We start from the raw sequence: 20805 nt of genomic DNA on the forward strand, positions 1-20805 counted from the left end.
TTTCATTTTCGGTCCAGATTGTCATCTTATATATATTTTCAAGTTGTTAGTCTTTCAATTTTTCGCTGTTTTAAGTAAGACTTAGGGTTATTATTGTTTATTTCGCATTCATAACGTCCTAACGGACTTACAACTGTTCTTCCAGCGAGGAGACAGCAATGAATGAAATAGAGAAACTCGTGAATGAGGTTGCAGATGGTTCTGAAAAACAATCTTGTGCCAGGTCTGTTAGAAAAGATAGGGCAAAATCGATGAAATCTGTTACATTTGCAGAAACTTGCAAGAATGCCCCTGAAGTTGTTTCAAATGTCATCAACACATTTGTTCCTATAAGGAATGTTAAGGTTGAAGAATATGACGTGCCCCTTGTCTCTAGGAACGATAGTGAACCGAGTAGCAAAACCACTGAGAACTCCAACACTGTTGTTGAGAAAACAGTTGGGAAGAAAGCAACTGTCCTTGATAAGAGAACAAATAGGCAGGCTCTGTGCAGGACTGCCAACAAAAGAACTGTTACAGATGGGAATCAGAAAAGAACAATGAAACTTGCAAAAAAGGGCAAAAATGTTTCAAATGTTAGGATAAGAATGTGGGGGGGGGGGGGGAAGCCAACTTACTGCTGGGATATTGCTATAAAGAATTCAAAAGTAAAGAAGGATAATGTCCATGTAAGCATACTCGAAATTTTCCTAGTATTTTAATACTTTGCTGATGTCAAGTGTTTGATCAATGAATCTCTGTGTTGTTGCAGCATTTCCCTAAGCAGATAGCAATAGACTGCTTGGCAAGTAATCATAAGGAGGTAACCATTAGAGATTGTGATTTGTATCAACAATTCAAGTGTACTGTGAAGACGACATATCGTAACGGGGTTCCAAGTCCATCTGAGAAATACATGACTCAAGGATGGTACGCATATGTGAAGGCCAAAGGGTTTAAGAGAGGTGACAAACTGACATGTCAATTGGCGCGACATGGTACTTTCATTTATGTTACGATGAAGAAGAAATGATGGGTCTTGGAAAAGTTGTGGAAGAAACTTGCTTACTATTATGTTGTTTAAGTATTTTCAGTTCATAAACTCTTTTTCCTTTATGTATGGGGTAATTTAAATCTTGTTGTTGGATGACATTATGTGTTTGAACTTTTCCTGCAATGCTCCTTAACTCTATCAAAAGTTAATTATCTTTTTTGCAAAATTTCTAATGGTTACATCTTTTTTATAATTCTGATGTTATGGAATCTATAAGTTTATTTGTATGTTATGGATAACTCTTGTGACATCTAACTTTAATGTGATTCATATGTATGGAATATGAAAACTATTATTTTGTTACAATGCTGTCATTTAATATATGAATTCCTTTTTACTGTATTTATTAAGAATGTGAAAATATTTAAAAAATAGATAAGTCCAAACTCTATTGGATTTTTAAATAGATGTTTTTTATAATAAAAAAAACTATAGGAATTAATTTATGTTGTATTGCGAGTAAAATAAGATTTATATTTGAAACATAAATAAGAAATTAAAAAAAGTAATAATGTATGGTTTACAATATATGTATACATGTTACAAAGTATAATGTTGAATATTATTTAAATTTGTTTTGGTTTTTATGTCATATGAAATAAAGGCCCATCAAGTTCCACGACCCAAAATGTAAGTGTATACCTATGAGCATATATAGGAAGTTGTAGAGAAATGGAAATATCTTGCTCTATTATCACTACAACTTTGGAGATGGTGAAGTGGGGTGTACCATTTGTTCCTTCTCCTTCCAGCAGATAAGTAGACTGTGCATGCTTAAGTAGAAAACTTATGAAAGACATAACAATATTTCAGTTTTCTCTATTGTTGCATGCACTGAAAAACTTGATCTCATATAGGGATATATAGTTGAAAACTAAGTATTTATTAAAGATTTTTGTTAGATCTGTACTAAGATGACTGTTGTTCTTAACAACAACAAAAAATGCATAGTTATATTCGAAAAAATTATTTTATAATTTTAAAATAATTATACTGTTGTATATAATGTTTAAGTGATCCGGAAAGAGACTCCCTTGAGTGGGCACGTCAAATCATTAAAGAGTTCGACGAAGAGCAAGATAAAATGTTAAAAACTCTCATAAACGATGGATTTCTTACTGAAGTGGAATGCATGGCTGATTATAGTGGTGAAGTAAAGTGGAGGAAGCATGTCACAGAATCAAACATGCTTGGACAAAATGCACTGGTAAATATCTTGAACAATTTAATGCATTTATGTTTATATTTGTAATTATATTTTACATATCATGCATGTTATAAATTCTGTAGAATATTCCAATGGAAATATCAAAGACGTGTTTTGGTAAGACGCAGAATGCAATAAGGATGGTAGATCTTGTTGATGGAAAAGGATATCACTGTGTAATTCTTAGGGCCGGAAGGAATCAGTATGAAAAACATATTGGGCTTGGATGGTACTCTTTTGCAAAAGAGAAAAAGCTTAAATCAGGAGACGTGCTTGAATTCTCAATGATTCCATTTTCAGATCTGATATTTGTTGAGTTAGTGAACAGGAATTGATGTTGCTGGTATGTTTTAATACGAAGGTACTGTGTTGGGTTGGTTGTTTTTTATCTTTAATGTTTGTGTTGTGAAATGTATTTGTTTAAGAATATGGATTTTATGTTGACTGTGATTTAGTTTTACCACTGTTAAATTCTATGAATGATGATGCAAATGTTACATTGTTTGATAACAACGTGAATTACGGTGTCGTGGTCTTATTTTATTATAGAGTGGATCTTTTATGATGTAATTATTTTACAGCATGTTTATGTTTCTCTAAATCTTTAGATTAATGATTTATAATTGAAGAATGTGTGAATTGAAAAAAAAAAGATATACATGAGTTGCATATATCATCTATTGCAATTACAAAAAAATGAAGATTGTGCATCTACAATAAAATCATAGTATCCTTCAAGATCTTCATTAGAAACCCCGAACTTGAAATGATTAACGTGCATGGCGTTTAAAATTTCAAAATACTATTTGAATACAACATTTAAATGTCCAACTATAAATTTTCAAAGACTTCTTTGAAAACGACATTCGTCGTCACCGACAATGGTTGTTTGTCTTTGTCGTGAATTAAAATCTTTAGACCCTTTTTGCTCTTTACTCTTGAAACTGCCACATAAAATTGACCATGGCTGAACACGCTTCTTGGCAAATATATACCGACAAAATCTAAAGACTGACCTTGAGATTTGTTAATTGTCATAGCGTAGCATACCGTTATAGGAAACTGTCTTCTGGTCATTCGGAAGGGCCATGGGGATTGAGTCAGAGTTATGTCCATTCGTGCAATGTATACGACACCACCAATGTTCTTTCCAGAAATAATTTTTGCTTCGATAACATGATCGGCCAATTTGGTAACAATGAGACGTGTTCCATTGCAAAGACCTTCTGCTTGATCAATATTCCTGAGAAGCATTATTGGAGTACCGATCTTCAATTTGATTTTATGATTGGGGACACCGGAAGCTTGCAAGGCATTCAAAAATTCAGGAGTTAAAACATCAAAAGATTCATTGTCGTCACCGTCTGTGGTATCAACTGAATCCGAGCTTAAATACTCTTTCTCTTGACCTGCAAGTTGATAATATTATTTGTTGTCGTACATAATATTGGGCATGAAAAAATAAAATACACAACGAAATCTTAGAAAGAAATGTTGATTATCGGGAACAAATTCTAAAATATACTGATTGATTTGATCAACAGTCTCTATGGTTCCAGCTAATATTGCCCTTGACTGTAGAAAATCTACATTATGGAAATTAACATCAAAATTTGGGTAAGTGTTTTCAAATATTGCCTCAAGGGGATCATCAAAATCAGAAATCAATCTTTAGGAACGTCGATCTCTGCGTAACCATCATTTGGTTCTGATATCTTCCCATCTCCAACAGTTAAAATCCAATCTGAGAAATGTCTTAACTCTGCAGAACTGCTGGATGTTGCCGACTGCTGTAGTCGCATGTTCTTTGTAAGTTTCAAAACCTTGCAGTGATCCCATATGTATGATGAATTTATTGTAGCATGAACTATATCTGAGCGGCTGCCTCTTGGAATAACCGAAAGAATTTGCCTGAAATCACCGCCGAAGACTATTACCTTACCTCCAAATATTTTATTTGATGCTTTGGATCCACCCATGATATCCTTCAGAGTTTTATCCAATGCCTCAAAACAAAATTTATGACACATTGGAGCCTCATCCCAGATTATCAACTTTGATAGTTTTAGTAGATCACCTCTATCGCTCCCTTTGTTTATGTCGCATGTGGAAGATTCAAGCGTGGGAATCGGAATTTTGAATTTAGAATGCGCCGTCCGGCCACCTGGAAGTAATAGTGAGGCAATTCCAGAAGAAGCAACTGTCAAACATATTTGTTTCTTTGATCTTATATAAGAAGCTAATGTTCTCCACATATAGGTTTTGCCTGTACCGCCGTAACCATAAAGAAAGAACACGCCTCCATTCTGGTTATTCACAGCCATCATGATTTGCTTGAATACATCCCTTTGTTCATCTGTTGGTAATTAGAAGATTATTCTAAATTAAATTAAGATACTATGCATTCATATATAATTTGGTTTTACATTTATAACAAAATACAAATGGACAGTGAAGAAACCTGTGAGATTCTAATACAGCATGTTAAATTCTTGAAGTTGTTCAACGGGATTGTAGTTCCGCTCTTCGTAAATAAGCTTGTTGCCAAATTCTTCGGGAACATATCCTTGTGGTTTTGGCATCCCAGGAAAGTCGCTTAGGCTCTTACGATTGCGTTGTAGTAGCTTTTCTATCTCAATCAAAGTCAGATTGTAGATTTCTTGTTCTGATAACCTCAAACCTATTTTAACAGAAGTGTGCAATAGAATTATTTAAAAAATGAAGTTAAGGAAGTTGATATCTACTTTTTGCTTCAATGACATGTTACCTCTGTTGTTGGCAATAGTCTGCTGAGAGTAAAGAATTCCATCGGATAAAAGATGTCGTGTTTTGCTCCATACATGCCTTGGTCTGTTAATGCTACTTGACAATAACATGTGGACAAAAAGTAATCTTAAGTAATGACCAGAACCCCAATGAAATGCCTCTGAAATAGCAGCTATAAATTCGCGATCATCCCCAATAAAACCCATTGCAAAACATGCATCACGGAATGTATCGTGCTTGACGTTATTAACTATTTTCAGTTCTGAATAATTTCGAGGGCCCTTCACATGTGTTAGCATCATTCTGAGAAGGTACAATTCTCCTGTAGTTGGAGGAACCCAAATTAACCTGCCAATTGTGTAACTCTTCTGCCTGGGTTTCCACTCTCTTTTCTTTTTGACATATACAAACTTTGAAACAAAATTGCTATAACTTAACTGTTGAGCTTCGGTGTATTTCTGATTAGCTTCAAACCATGCCGTAAACATCGATTCAGTTACACTTGGTTTCTCAAGAACATTAGAAACATTGCTGATGTCAGTATAGTATACTGAATGTTGACCTTCGCAATGGAAGTGTAATCTTTCCACAGCTGGTTTCCTTCCATGAATGGGGAAACCATAAATTTTCCAAGATGCTTCACTTGGAGAAACATATCTACAGTCAATATACTGCTTGATTTCATCAACATCTTGACTCTCGATAGGACATCCATTTTCATTCATGACAATTGCAGCGGTTATTCGATCATAGCCTTTGTTGATGTATTTAAACAAATATTTTATGGATGTGCTTTGATTGCACCATTCCATATTAATATGAGTTATAAACTTCAACAACAATTTTGCATTGTAAGGAACAACAAATCTATTGTCAACCTCTATACCATTCCTAATGACAGTGTGACCGTTGTCCCTTCTTCTGTAAACCGGATAACCATCTTGATCGACGACTGTATCAGCCCGAAAGTCTTAAGGAAAGTATTTGGAACATTTACCTTCCTTCATGCATTGCGAAGACCGGTTTGCGTTTCCGCATGGTCCGTGAATCATGTGACTTTTTACCAAGTTATATAAGTCTCAGTCAGTGTCCTTGTTCGGAATTTCGGCAGATATGATATGGTCAATATCAGCTGGTGTTGGATATTTGCTGGATGGATGTAGAAATATCAAAATATGAGCGTGGGGCAGGCCTCTTTTCTGAAACTCAATGGTGTACATATCTACAACAAAAAAATTGTATGAATAATGATGTTTAAGAATCAAAATAATATATGCCAAGTTTTGAAATGAATCAATACTTACACGCAAGAACTTTGCCCATAATACTTTTTTTAGTTAAATCTGATAGTAACTCATCGAATTTCATCTTAAATATTCTCGTGATGAGGTCCGGCCGATCTGCTGGTGTCAGATTATTAGAAGCAAGTACACGTTTCAATTCTGGTCAGTTTGGACTACACGTAAACGTTATGAATAGATCAGGAAATCCAACATAACTACATATTGCCATTCCATCAAAGTAAAGTTGATCCATGTATCTGCGACTACCAACATACGAAGATGGAAGGACAACCCTTTTCCCTGTGTTTGCACCATCGGTATGTCCATTGGTTCTGGCATCTGTTAGATAGTTATACTTTCCCACTCGAAGTTTAGATTGATTTTTTCTTAACCATCGAAGTCTCTCAGATTCCATCATTGTATAACCATCAGCCAAAAACTGTTGAAATAACCTTCTTGATCTGATAACTGTTTGGGCCTCGTTCTTCCTGGCTTGAATACGAAATGCGAACCACTTTCTAATTGTCACTCTATTTCTTTTAGTTGCTTGCTCCCATGAAACATCCTCGTTGTCGGCTACTCCAATCATTGATTATGAGTTACGTCTATTGTTGGAATCTTGATTGCGATGTCTAATGTTAGGCATGTAACCATCTTCGCCATAAGGGAAAAGCAATGGATATTGAAATCCCAAATATGATGTATGATATTCATCTATTATTTGAAGTTGTCCAGTCTGTTTGTGCATTATTATGTCCCTCTTCTCAGCAGTATCAACATCACCAACAATTAGAGCAGCAACTTCGGAAACAGTTGGTTGATTATAAATTCTTCCATCGGTGCGTCGCTCGGAAATGAGACGGAGCTTTAGGTCAGAAACATTGCCTTCGGAAAGTATATCCCTTGCCATCTTAAAACTTTGAGCATGAACATTGTGTTGATATAACATAGAAGAGAGTTTTTTCACTATGTCAACATCTATTCTGTCTTTTGTCCTGCAAAGAATGAAAACAAAAAAATGGTATATGGTCCATATCGCATAAAACAGAGCATATTATTATACATGAAATAATCAAGAAACATACTTGAATCCGTTTACTTTATGTTGTATTTCATGTTCAGTATCATAAATATAGAGTTGTGCAAATCGGGGATTTTGTCCTGGTAATGGTAACATGCTACCTATATGATGACATGATTGTCCTTGAATTCGATAATTTGGAGGACCTCTACCATTGTTAAAACGGTTGTCCATTTTAGCACCCGGAGACGTAAATGCAAACATCATGTTGAAAAGACGTATTTGTTGTTGAAATAGTTTTGATTCAGGGTTTGTTTGGTCAAACAACAGTTTCTGTAACACCGGTGGAGGTTCTCTCAATAGAGGAATTTGAACTTTACCATCCCCACAACACATTGTGAACTTAGGATTTAATGTTTTCCGGTACTTGGTCTTCCTTTCTAAATACCACATGTTTGCACCACATTTTGGACATTCAAACACTGGATCACCTATGTCGTAAAAATCTCCTAAATGAATGCATAGCTAAGTTAACAGATCAAAGGATGTTTAACAATATAACTTAACTCACAATGATTACATGATTGTTACAAAACCTGATGGTAGTGCATTGACCATTACAGTTTGATTGTCCATATCTTCTTCATCTTCGTCCATCCAACCTTTGGAAATTGATACATGCAAAGTTAATTAGAAATTTGTTTAATGTTTAAATTCATTGAGAATGTACATTACCATAAATAAACCATACTCTCTGACGAATCATCATGCATATTATCCTCTTCGTTGTCATCTTCAAAAGGTTCATTAATTTCAGTAGTCTGTAAAGGTGAGTTTTTTGAAGATGTAGAACCACATTCACCAACAACGTTATCAAATCTCTTCTTTAAATTCGTCCCTATATTATTGATGTTCCTGCAAGTAACGACTCTTGCACGTTTTTTATTCAACGAATTTGCAAGACTACTGATCACCGAAGAAGCATGAGTTTTCTGCAAAGTTGTTAAAACCGAATTGCTGGAACTTGGAATGTTCTGAGAGATGGTAGAAAGTGGAATTCTTGTATGAGCATTATCATGTCTACTAATTGGGGTAGTCTTTCCTACATTCTCCTTCTGCAGTCCATTCAATTTCTTTGCTCTCTTGAATTGGAGCTGACGTTTACGATGAAGTCTTGCTTCTGCTGATCTTTTTCTGCTTAACATTGCTAAACCATTTATCTTCAAGAGCCTTTTGATTCAGATCATCCATATTTATGCTAATTTGATATGTTTAGACATAATTTCGGACAAAGACTTGGGACGAATATAAAGCCATAATATATGTATGTTTAAGTTATGTGGATATGTAATAATTATAGTAGGAGTTGATATTAGCAATCATGCTTGTATTTGGTCCTTTGCTTTCATCTGCACGCTTAGCATAGTCATTAATTAATCTCTTTCATACACAATTTTGTTTTGAAATTGTAATGATTATCATTCTTGGCATTACACGTTAAGTGTCATTAAACATCCAAAGCATGATAGAAAAGCAATGATGATTGTTTAAAGTGTGAAACAAACTTAACTTGTCTAGTTTCCAAAGCATGTAATAAATGAAATGAGTGAGTAAGTGGCTTGAGTAAAAAAGGGAGTTTATTGAAAATATTTCATAAATAAATTAAAACTATTATAAGTTTAGCAACAAAAATAATGGAATAGCAAAAGTTATATTGGTTGATGAGAATATCTGTTTTTGAAAATATTAATAGGAGACATGATTTAGTAATTCATACCATATTTAAAAAGAACCCTAAATATGAATAAGCAAAAGGTTCAAATTAAACTTGTATAATGTTGTTATTATGATTTTGTAAATTAAATATGTATATTAAATGTGAGATGGCTACATTGTTACATAAAAAATTTAAATAACAATATCTGACCTGCAGCATATATTAGAATCATATTATGTAAACTAATATGATTAAGTAAAAATACAATTGGATTGAGCATAAATGTAAAAATACCATACATGCATTTTGTCCAAAAGTGATAAACAAAAGTATATATAATTTTGAAACAATACAACCCAAATAACCTGTCATAACAATAAATTCAGAATAAGATATTGATTAAAATAGAACTAAATAATTTCATGACAATCTCGAAATTGAAATTAAATAGAATGCTTGAATACAAAAAATGTATGTTGTCCAAAAGTGAAGAGTTTGTTGGTACACAAAACAGTACCACTAAGTAAATTAAACAATACATCCCATAAACTTAACAACAACAAAACATAAACCATAGGATTATAAGTTCCAGCAAATAAGATATAGGATGCATAAAATAAAAAAGTTGATGAAGTCTTCAAGCATTTGGTTCAATCTTCACTTTTTTGGGTGGTTTGGTTCTTGAATATTGTGTAAGCCCTAAAATCTGACAATCCGATTCTTCAACATCAACAGAATGAGAAACACTCTTTGAAGGGGTATTGGCCAAACTCTTGTCAGGATCATTTTCTCCAAATGCAGATAAGGACTCCTTCAAATGTAGTAAACAGATTTAGTAAATATGGAATAAAATACATGTTTTGCATGAGAACATTGCAAATTAACAAATAACATACCATGGAAGTATCAACATGATCAGCAACAGCATTTTGCATGGGAGGAAGACTATGAGCCTGTGTTATACAATAGGATATTATTAATACAGTTGGATTCCAATTAATTTAAGATATTCAATCGGATTACTATAAACTGAAAAACCTCATCAGCAATATAATCCTTTTCAATTTGACTGACAAATTCTTCATCATAAGACAACTTCCAAACAGATGCTTGCCCAAAGGTTGGTTGTACTTTAGCTCTCAAAGCCATTTTCTTTTCCAATAACATGTCAAGCTCGTCAGGATAAACCATGGGATCATCTTCACCATTCTAAAGTTGAAAAAGTATGTTAGAAACCATATATTATTCTATTATACAAAGAAACTAAATTATTAACATACCTCTAACATTGATTTATGCATGCTATCAGCAGACTGTCCTATAATCTGCTCACAGTCGGCATCCCAAAATACAAATCGGAACTTTGATTCACCGTCATAAACATATATATCAACTTTGTACCTATTATATAAATACATATAATAAAATTGAGTGATCTTAGACAAAAAGGGTTAAAATGTCATAAATAGAAAATATTATAACAAACAACCTTGGTATGGGTTTGTGAACATTTTTGCCACAGATACACTTGTATGGATTGTTCAAATCAGTAGCCTTCACAGAGCACTTTGTGCAACCATAGTAAAACCAACCATGCTTGGATACATAAAATTTCGTGGTAGTTCCAACAGTCACACATAACATGTCCTAAAAATAAAAATAAAAACATTACAAATACATATAGATAATTGGTAATAACTTGAATAGACATTTACGAATTTCTGAGTTATACTTGTTTGATTTTGCAGAATTGACTCAAAGGAATGCACTTTGCCTTATGAACAAATTTTTCAAGTGTTGTAAACTGAGATCCACCAAACCAAAGAGACATAGATTTGGTAGATTGCGAAGGCTTTTGGGATTGCTCATTTGCAGGCAACCTGGGAATATTATAATAAATCCATGTTATAAATTGGAATCAACATACAAAACTAATTGAATTGAAATACTGCCTAATGTTAATACTTTGACAAAAACTCAGAAATCTCCGGGATGTCTTTGTTGATTAGCAGCTTAGAACCACTCCATGCATTGGATACTGATTGAAGGAAAAAAAGTTTACAACATTGTTGAAAAAATGTGATAAGGGAAACAACAGAAAAAAAAAACAAACCCTGGGAATCCTTGATCATTGTATGGGTTAGTATGATGACAATAGCACCCGTGTTATTTGGGTCATTATAATAATCCAAAAACTTAGAACCATAGCTCTCCCATAATGTGCAGTTAATAATGTCACCACTGAGATGTTAAACCAAAAATTCAGTTAAGAAAATTTTACATTGAATCATAATTATCGATAACTAAATACTGAAAGAGGATTAAGGGGAAAAAATATACCTCAAATCTTTCAGACTGAGGGCCACAAATGTCTTTTTCCCTGGAGTGTTTGATTGCATATTGTTTATCTCATGTACAACACCTATAATATCTGCAAAAGAGATCAAATATAAAAAATGTTATAAGTAAATGGATCCTTATAAGAAATAAAGCGTGCTTAATGCTTTTTTCTACCTTCAAGTCTGTTAAGATGACATTTGCCTGCATTAATTTCGGAAAACTCTTTGAAATAATACTTCAGAGGAGGAATATTTTGGACATCCATTTGTTTCATGGTCGTACCACCAAGGAACACGAATTTTTTCGAATGGTCACACAGCTTCCACTAAAAATTGTTGTCAAATACAATACTGTTGTTGATTATGCAAGTCATATTCTCTTGAATTCTTGATTTCCACTTATCTGTATGATCAGCCCGAATCAAAACTTGAATTCGATCACCCTAACAACAAATGTAAAACATGGTTAATCCCTGAAAAATATTGCTAATAATGAAAAAATGAAAGATTAAAGCAAAATGAAATATTTATACCGCAACATCCATGATAACCATCTCCAGATGTTCAGCACCCTTACTGTTAACAACGCTCCATAGATCAATAATTCGAACAGCCAATCTCCATGTTTCCTTCTTGTCGCTGATGTCTTTTATGCAGTCAAATTTTCGACTCATATTCTGCAGAAATCGAAAAATAGAAAGGTTAAAACAAAAGTCGTTTAGAAAAACAACTAACAGTGTGACATGGAGGATGTATCGCAGAATCTACGTGAAAAAGATAAACCTAATATTGATGGGCGGAAACAGGAGAGGGAGATAAGCCAAATGTAGGGTTTGGAGCTTGAAATCAAAAGCCATAATATATATAGAATGATGATAGAAATTTGAAGTTTTTTTGAGCAACCAAAGAGAAAAAGCGTGCAAAGGGTTTTGCTGTATTCCATGCAGATTTGCACAACTATCTACAAAAGCATCACATTAATATTAATTATGGAGAAGAAATTGGACAATTGAAAAGTTATGCAATGATTAAGGAATGTATATTTTTAATTAAATTATTAAAGCAGATGCAATTACCGTTGTGTCCCCGATTATCACCCTCAAATTGGTGATTAGAGGGTTAATGATAGGATTTCATATGTATTCTACTTTATTATATTAAAAGTAGATGTGAATGGTCACTTGATTATAACTTGAAGTTGCCTTGAATTTGTATTGAATTTGCCTTTTACTTTGGACTTTCATGAAACCATGCTTTTGAATGCTTCTTTTGGGAATTACTTTTTTTTGAAATAAGCACTCTTGCTTAATGATTAAATTTTGGGTTTTTTAGCTTGCAAAAATTGGGGAATGTTGCAAAAATAAACGTTACTATGGCAAATTTTTCCCAAGTCGAAAATGTCATTTTTCTCATATTTTCTTTTGAAATTTAGATAGATTATGCTCAAGATTCATGTAGACTAACTTGATTTCAATTTTCCTTGCAGCGAGACAAACATTCCAGTGGAGATTTAAAGTCGGGGCAACAATGGTGATTGAAGAGAAGTTCATGAAACTTTTGCACTTTGTTGAAAATTGTCTCTTGTAACATAATGATGTAATTTTGGATTTTCTCGAGAACGATGATGACTGTCATGTCAAATCATTATGGGATATGTCTAGGAATACTCAGGAGACGAAGTCAAGTTTAGAGTCGAAAGTTAACTAGAAGTCAACGGGTGACCAAAAAGTCAACTGTTTGACCAAAAAGACAACCTAACCAAAATTGTGCAATTTTTCCTCCTCTTTCTATGTAATCTATCCTCTTGACTTGATTTTCAAACAAAATTCAATTTCCATTAATTTGAATAAAATGTTCTCTTTTATTCCCATTATGCCATTTTCTTCAAATTCCAACAATTTTTTGAATTAAGTGATATTTCTGACAACCATGAATCTCAAATAAAGAGATGCTTTACACTATGAGTAAGTATGGAAAATGAACTCAATTAATTACCAGATAGTGTCTGCCTCAAAAACTCACTTCGAACCGATTAAAACCAAAATTATTGAACCTTGACTTGAGGATTGTGTTTGCAAAATGTGATGTATGGTATGTTAAATGCATGACCTAATTGAATTAACTGATGCAAATGATTTTAACATAAGGCATATATATTGGGAAGGGTAGGACAAATTTGAGGTATGGCACACATAAATTATATTTTTAACATGGTATCAACTATCAAAGTTTTATTTTAAAATTAAATCATTTGCTATCATGTTTTCTCAATCAAACTACTTTAATTTTGTAAGAATGGGTCAATCCCTTATTTCTTAATATTTAACTTCTATAAAATTCTTTGATGAGTAATTTAAAATCGTTCACTCGCCTAAATTTTTAAAAAAGATTGAAACATTAAGGCCTTGTTTGATTTGGTTATTTGAAAAAAGAGTTTTACAAAACACCTTTCATTTTATACGTTTTTAAAACTTTCCGTAAAAAAAATGAAAAACCAAAATTGTCTTTGAGAATTTTGAAACTCAAATTTACTTTTGATTGGGTGTGAGAACCCTAATCGACAACTTTATGAAGGAAACAATGTGTTTTATTATAATGAAGTGGCAGACGTGCCTCTTGAATTTTCTTGTTTTTTGATTCGAGACTTAGTGTAATGGATAACGTTAGCTACCTTTTTTGGTTGGTATACTTGCTCATTACATTTAGAATTTGATGTAATATTATATTGATTCATTCATTATGTTTAGTGAGTCCACGATGTTCCCTGTGGTGAAGCCGATGTGACATAGTTGTATCTTTGTATTATGCTCTGCATCATAGAGGACCGTTCCCCATCCATGGGTAGGATCCTCATCCCTTACCCTAAGGTTTAGCTCAGATTGAGGTGGACGCCTTCAGGCTCCACCACCTACGTCCTTAGATTGACTAAATCTGAGGAGGGGTGCGCCAGCTACGCAGAAATACATGTAGTATGCCTTAAATGAGAGTCATGTGAGATGTGCGCTTAACCCGTGTCAGAATTGCATAAATGCATAAATTTTGTATCAAATATGCCATCAGGCATGATATGTGTTTAAGCCATGTCAGAATCATACAAAATGAGTTAAGTTCGTATCAGATATGCATTCATGCAAACAATGTGTTTATGTCGTATTATAATCGTAAAAGTGAGTTTAGTCTATATCAGATATGCAATCAGGCATGAAATGCACTTAAGTTGTATCAAAATCACAGAAATGCATTAAGTCTATATTGGATATGCATTTATGTAAACATTGTGTTTAAGTCGCATCAGAATCGCAAAAGTGCATTAATTCTATATCAAATATGAAATTATGCATTTCATCTTTATTACCCTTGTCTTGAGCACTATAACAGAAAGAGAGGAAAAGAAGCATACAATAGCGAACGACCATGTTAAGGTACCCCACTCTGTATCTGTTCGTCAATATATAGTTGGATGGTTGACTTCTCCAAGGATGTAACTTGAGGACGAGCGTTGAAACCTCATGACCTTAAAATTGTCTTTGATGAATTACTCTGGTGAACACTTTCTGATACTGGGGTCAAAACATCCTGGCTCCAACATTTTGGGAGCCATGATGATTTTGAAAGAACAACCTCACACTCACAGGATTTGAAAAAAATATGTAATGCAAATGAGAGAAGGGTAAATACTTATTTATAGTGTGTCATCTGATGATTTAATCATGTATTTCTAGAGAGCAATTAATGACGATTATGCTGATTGAAAATAAAATTAAAATCTTCCCAGACTGAGTGTGCCAATTAATTGGCTAATGAATTCAACCGATTGGTTAATCATATATCTCAGGATTTTGTATGTTCATCATCAATGTTGTGATTTAATTTTATTGGAGGGAAAGTTTGGATTTGATTTGATATGAAAATAGGTGTGCCAAGCTTCTTTAATTTATTACCATGGTGTGCCAATCGATTGGGCTTTCGTTGTTCAGCCTTATTTTGGACCTTGTGATGGATTTTATTGCTTTTATACACTCCCATTTAATCTTATTGCACCTCATTTCTATAAAACTCTTAGAAACTCATCTTTTTGGTTAGTAAAAAATAATTTATAAAAATGAGCAAAATTAAAACCACTATTTTAAAGGATTAATAAGTGTTTTATTATTATTTCAACCTTAAAATAGTGTACTTCCTTTTGTATCAAAAGACTTTTATAAAAACTCCCCTTTAAGGGGAACACAAAACATATTATGGCGTTTCCTTCTCTACACATCATTGGATGCGAGAGTTGGTGTAAACAATAAAATGAATATGTTCATTACACACAAATCTATTCAACTGATCACTAAGAAACATAAACCTTGATATAAACACTTTCTTTGATCACCATAATTGATATTTGTCACCATCCTACATTCTTGGATCATAGACTTTATACATATCGTATACTTTAGAAGTACACCCTTGCTTTTCACAACTTTATTTATAATCGTTAAAGCTTTGAGCTGCAAAGCATACCCGCAAAATACTAAGGTTTCACCTTTGGTTTCTAAATCTTCTTGGGACCAGGTGCATTATATCCAGAAGATCTAAGGTTGTTAACTTTAGATCTTTTCACTTTGTCAAAATAAGAGGCTCTAAATGGCCCATTCTTCTGCAGTGTGTGCATTTTTGAATTGGACAATTGTTTTTCTTATGATATACAACTTTACTATATTTTCAATCCTTTTTTAAATCACAGTCCATTCTTATTTAAGGAAGATCTTTGTCTAGATGGGATTAAGTTAACTTTTTATTTTCCTTGGGTAAAATTACCTATGGTCTCATGTAAATCAACTACTTCCTTTTTCAGGGAGACACGACTCTCACATATTTCTCTTGAATTTCTGATTTTAGTTATTTCTATATCGAGTGATTTATTTATTTCTTCCATATATCTTAAAGACACTTTAATACCTAAGTTGCATTCTCTAAGTTTATCATTTTTATCTGATTGAGTAGTCATTCTAAACAATTGTTCATAATATAGTTTTGTTACCTTAACAATGTCTTCCTTGTAGGATGCCTTAAGCAAACTTCACCTTCTTCGTTGGAAGGAGGTTCATTTATATTTCTCCCCGAGGTTGATGTCTTTCCTCCTTTTCTTATTCCGATTATTGAGGGTACTTTCTCTTCTTCACGGTTCTTCGAACATGAGGTTCCTTCATTTGACGTTCAATCTTTCGAAGATTGTTCAACTACTAAGTATGTTCTTTCAAAGGATTCCACCTGAGTTGTATGATAGGAGTATGATGAAGTTGATGATTCTTTGGTTTTCGTTTCTTCATCTTTGATTAATTGAACTAGTTCATTTAATTTCTCTATGATATTCTTCTTTCTTGATTTTTTTCTGAAACTCATGAAGGCTATCTCATCTTTTAATTTAGGAATTGGGTTAAAGTTCCAATACTTAACTCTTAGACATTGGTTAGTGACCAACTTTCCAACATAACTCTTGATTTTGAAATCTATTTCAAACTTTCTCTTTTCTTCTTCATTCAAAAGGGATCCAGGTTTATCCATTACTTTTCCATTTACTTGGTAAGGATAAACTGACCATTGATAATAGTTTCCCATCATTCATGATTTATATTTGAATAAAAGTTAGGCAAAATACTCTTTATGGTCCTTTATGTTAATCTTGGGTTTCATTTTGGTCCCTTAACTTCAAAAAGTGTCATATTGGTCCCTTAACTCTTCAAAAGGTATCATTTTAGTCCCTTTTGTCACATTAGCGACGGAAAAACTCAAAAACCGGTCGCTAAATCAGTCGCTAATATGACAAAAAGGACTAAAATGACACCTTTTGAAGAGTTAAGGGACCAATATGACACTTTTTGAAGTTAACGGACCAAAATGAACCTCGAGGTTAACATAAGGGAACAAAAAAGGTATTTTGCCTAAAAGTTATAAACATAGGTTGCCATATATTAAATCTACTACAATTAAAAAATGGTGGTGTATTTTCGAAAACATCTCTTATTAGAAGTCATCTTCCTCCTGAGACAATTAGTCCTAAAATAGGAGTTATGCTCTAATACCACTTGTTGGACACATGACTTCGCACATAAGAGGGGCACGGTAAATTATGTGTTTCAAAAAACTTAAGTTTGATTTTTTTGGGATGAAAATTAGAGTTTAAAAACATTTTAGAACATTTTTATATTTAAGCAGCGAAAAATAAAATTGCAGAAGATAAAATACATAAATAAAAAGTTTAAGGGAAGAGATAAGACATTAGGAATTATACAGGTGTCTCATAAAAGTGTCTCATTTGCACTTTTTCTTCGTCTCAAAATAATTGTCCTTTTACAATATAAATGCAACATTTATTATTATTTTTCCACTACTATACCCCAATTTATTAACTTTCACTTTATTTAACTACTCTATTAAATACAATTAATAAGGATATTCTAGTAAATTATATTAGTTTTATCATTAAAACCAACACATCTAATCATTTTCTTAAGAACCGTGCATTGCTCAAATATGACATTTTTATGAGACGGGGGGAGTAAAAAAAATATTCCCTTGGTGAAATTTTACAATTCTACCCTTCTAAAAATTACAATTTCCTCAATCGTAATATGACTTTCTCGAAAGACCACTAAAGCAAATTTTTCAGTAAAAGAAAGTATACAAAAGGAATTGTTTAGAGAGAGGGTGAGTGAGAAATGAAATCACGTTTTCTGGATGTGAAAATATGTGGGAAATGACCTCCATTTATAGGTTGTAGGTTGACAATAAAAGGAAAATGTTTTAGGGCCATTTATGACCTGACAATCAATCTTAACATGCACTAATCGATTGGTAGGCCTAAATTAATCGATTAACAAGCTAAAAAAGGAAAGGAAATATATTTAAGCATTTAGGGTGCATTTTTTAACTGTCCCAATCGATTGGAAGAAGTGCAAATCGATTGGCAAGAGCAAAAACTTGCTCATACCTTTTTTGATATCTTCTAACTCACCTGGCACGACTTCAAGGCATTTTTGAAAATGTTTTCTTGAGAAAAATAAGTTTGAAAACTTCTTTATATGTGAGTGTGATTAGCCATGCACTTTTATGAGAAAGCCCTTATGCTTTTACAATATGTTCACTTAGACGTGTCGAGTCAGACTTTCATATACTTCAATTCTTGTCAAATGTTTCTATCTTGTAGACACTGACTTAAGTTCACTTGAGACCAGACATGAGTTATGTTCCATTTGGTTGCCATCATCAGAGAGTCTAATACATCAAACCCTAATAATTTAGTTTGCATATCACCTAGAAGTAACATGCAAAACAAGGTTCCACAATACCTATTGATATAGTATAGTCATCATGCTTTTGCCGCACAAGTGGCTTTGTCAGTGGGTCAACAATGTTATCAAGTGTTGGTACTATGCATATCTTCACATCTCCTTTATCTATTTTTCTCTCAAATACGGTGATAACGCACACTTATGTATTTGTATCATTTTTGAGATCAAGGCTCTATAGTTTATGCAATGACAGCCTTGTTGCCACAATAGAGTTCAATGAGATACACAATTCTATGGATTATGCCATATCCATTAATGAACCTCTTATCAAGGCTGTCATTGGGTCAACAATGTTATCAAGTGTTGGTACTATGCATATCTTCACATCTCCTTTATCTATTTTTCTCTCAAATACGGTGATAACGCACACTTATGTATTTGGATCGTTTTTGAGATCAAGGCTCTATAGTTTGTGCAATGACAGCCTTGTTGTCAGTGGGTCAACAATGTTATCAAGTGTTGGTACTATGCATATCTTCACATCTCCTTTATCTATTTTTATCTCAAATACGGTGATAACGCACACTTATGTATTTGGATCGTTTTTGAGATCAAGGCTCTATAGTTTGTGCAATGACAGCCTTGTTGCCACAATAGAGTTCAATGAGATACACAATTCTATGGATTATGCCATATCCATTAATGAACCTCTTGATCCAAACAACTTTCTTTGTTGCATTTGAGGCATCAATATACTCAACCTCGATTGTAGAATCAATAGTCTCATTGTAGGCGCCCATTTCTCTATAGTACATTTGTTTGCTATCAGTCAACGTACCTTTTGGGAATTGGTCGTGAAACATGTCATTGCCTCCCTAAGGTGAGCCTATCTAAGCAACCTTAGGGGCACATATCCATTTCTCTCTCAGAGGGGGAGTGTGAGCCTCAAATCCTTGAGGTTGTTAAATTTGATTCTCTAGACCGGAGGATGAAGTAGTGAAGCCTTCTTATTAACATGGGTTTGCTCTTACAACCGCACTTGACACACATTGTGGACGATTAAGGTTACAAACGAGTCTTCTTCCACTATTGGCAATTCCTTGAGTATTCTAATGAAAGGTTTGAAACATTATTTATGTTTTCCACAAACATCGCCAATATTCCTTTCCATGACAAAGCTTTTTCTCGAAATTATCAAATTCTGATTGCTTTGAAGGGTGATCTCCTACTCGTACCTCAGTTATCTAAGAATATAGGAAGAGATACCTGTACACACTCAAGTGAATCTTAAAGGGTCGTTTACTTTATCAAAATATTTCTTTTATTAGACCATTTACAATGGTTGAAAAACTCAACACCCACTTTTTCAACTCCCAACACTCCACATCATTTTCTCTTTCTTCCACCTAATAACTCAACACCCATTCAACTTTTACCCTCTCCAATGGTTTTTCACTCAACACCCTACCCCACCACTTTTTATTTTCATATTCTTATTTAAATTTTATTTTTATTTTTATGATTACATAAAATTACAATTATCGATTAAAATTAAATTAAAATAATAAATACTTAATAATTTATTTTTTAATTTTTTGTAATAAAAACAAAATTTATTTAAATAATTGGATACGATACAAATCATCTTAAATTAATTTAAAATACAACACACAATTAACGTAATTAGTACGTTACAAATAATTTAAAATGCAATACAACACACAAGTAACGTAACGTGGTTGATCACGGAGAGCGTGCCATTCTTCCATTAAAGTGAATCTAACATTCTTGCCACATGCATATAATTCCTGCGCTTTTGCCAAAACATCATTCTCCGACCAACCACTTCCTTGCATACGCTTAGCGCCATCATAAGCGCCAATCCATTTACCCAACACTTTGTTCATATAATTAAAACGGTTTCGGCATGCAGGTCCATCACGCGGAGGATCGAATGAGCAATGCTCATTACAATACTCAGCAATTTTACCCCAATATGTTTCACCTTTCTGGTTTCTCCCGACAACACTGCTTGTTCCAAATTTAATCCACCCACTAATTAGCACCAAATTTTGTTCAGTGTTCCATGCTGGTTGCTGAGTTTTCCTGCTCTTAGGAGTTGAATCCTCTGAATTTGGAGCGACTTCATTAGAAACTATCAT

At 33.4% G+C, this 20805-nt stretch overlaps 2 protein-coding genes across 2 annotated transcripts; both read right to left on the minus strand.

The window, feature by feature from the left end:
• Positions 1–3071: 3071 nt before the first annotated feature.
• LOC131646573 (uncharacterized) lies at positions 3072–4564 on the minus strand. The gene is made up of 2 exons (XM_058916586.1): positions 3937–4564; positions 3072–3649 (listed from the first exon to the last, which is right to left on the minus strand). Exons 1-2 carry the CDS (start codon positions 4562–4564, stop codon positions 3072–3074), a joined length of 1206 nt encoding a protein of 401 aa, XP_058772569.1.
• A 2317-nt stretch (positions 4565–6881) lies between these two features.
• LOC131646584 (uncharacterized) lies at positions 6882–8515 on the minus strand. The gene is made up of 4 exons (XM_058916595.1): positions 8062–8515; positions 7907–7972; positions 7375–7819; positions 6882–7284 (listed from the first exon to the last, which is right to left on the minus strand). The coding sequence occupies exons 1-4, from the start codon at positions 8513–8515 to the stop codon at positions 6882–6884; spliced, it is 1368 nt and encodes a 455-aa protein (XP_058772578.1).
• Between the last annotated feature and the right edge of the window lie 12290 nt (positions 8516–20805).

Source organism: Vicia villosa, linkage group LG1 (genome assembly GCF_029867415.1).
Source record: "Vicia villosa cultivar HV-30 ecotype Madison, WI linkage group LG1, Vvil1.0, whole genome shotgun sequence".
In the NCBI taxonomy this organism is placed as follows: domain Eukaryota; kingdom Viridiplantae; phylum Streptophyta; class Magnoliopsida; order Fabales; family Fabaceae; genus Vicia; species Vicia villosa.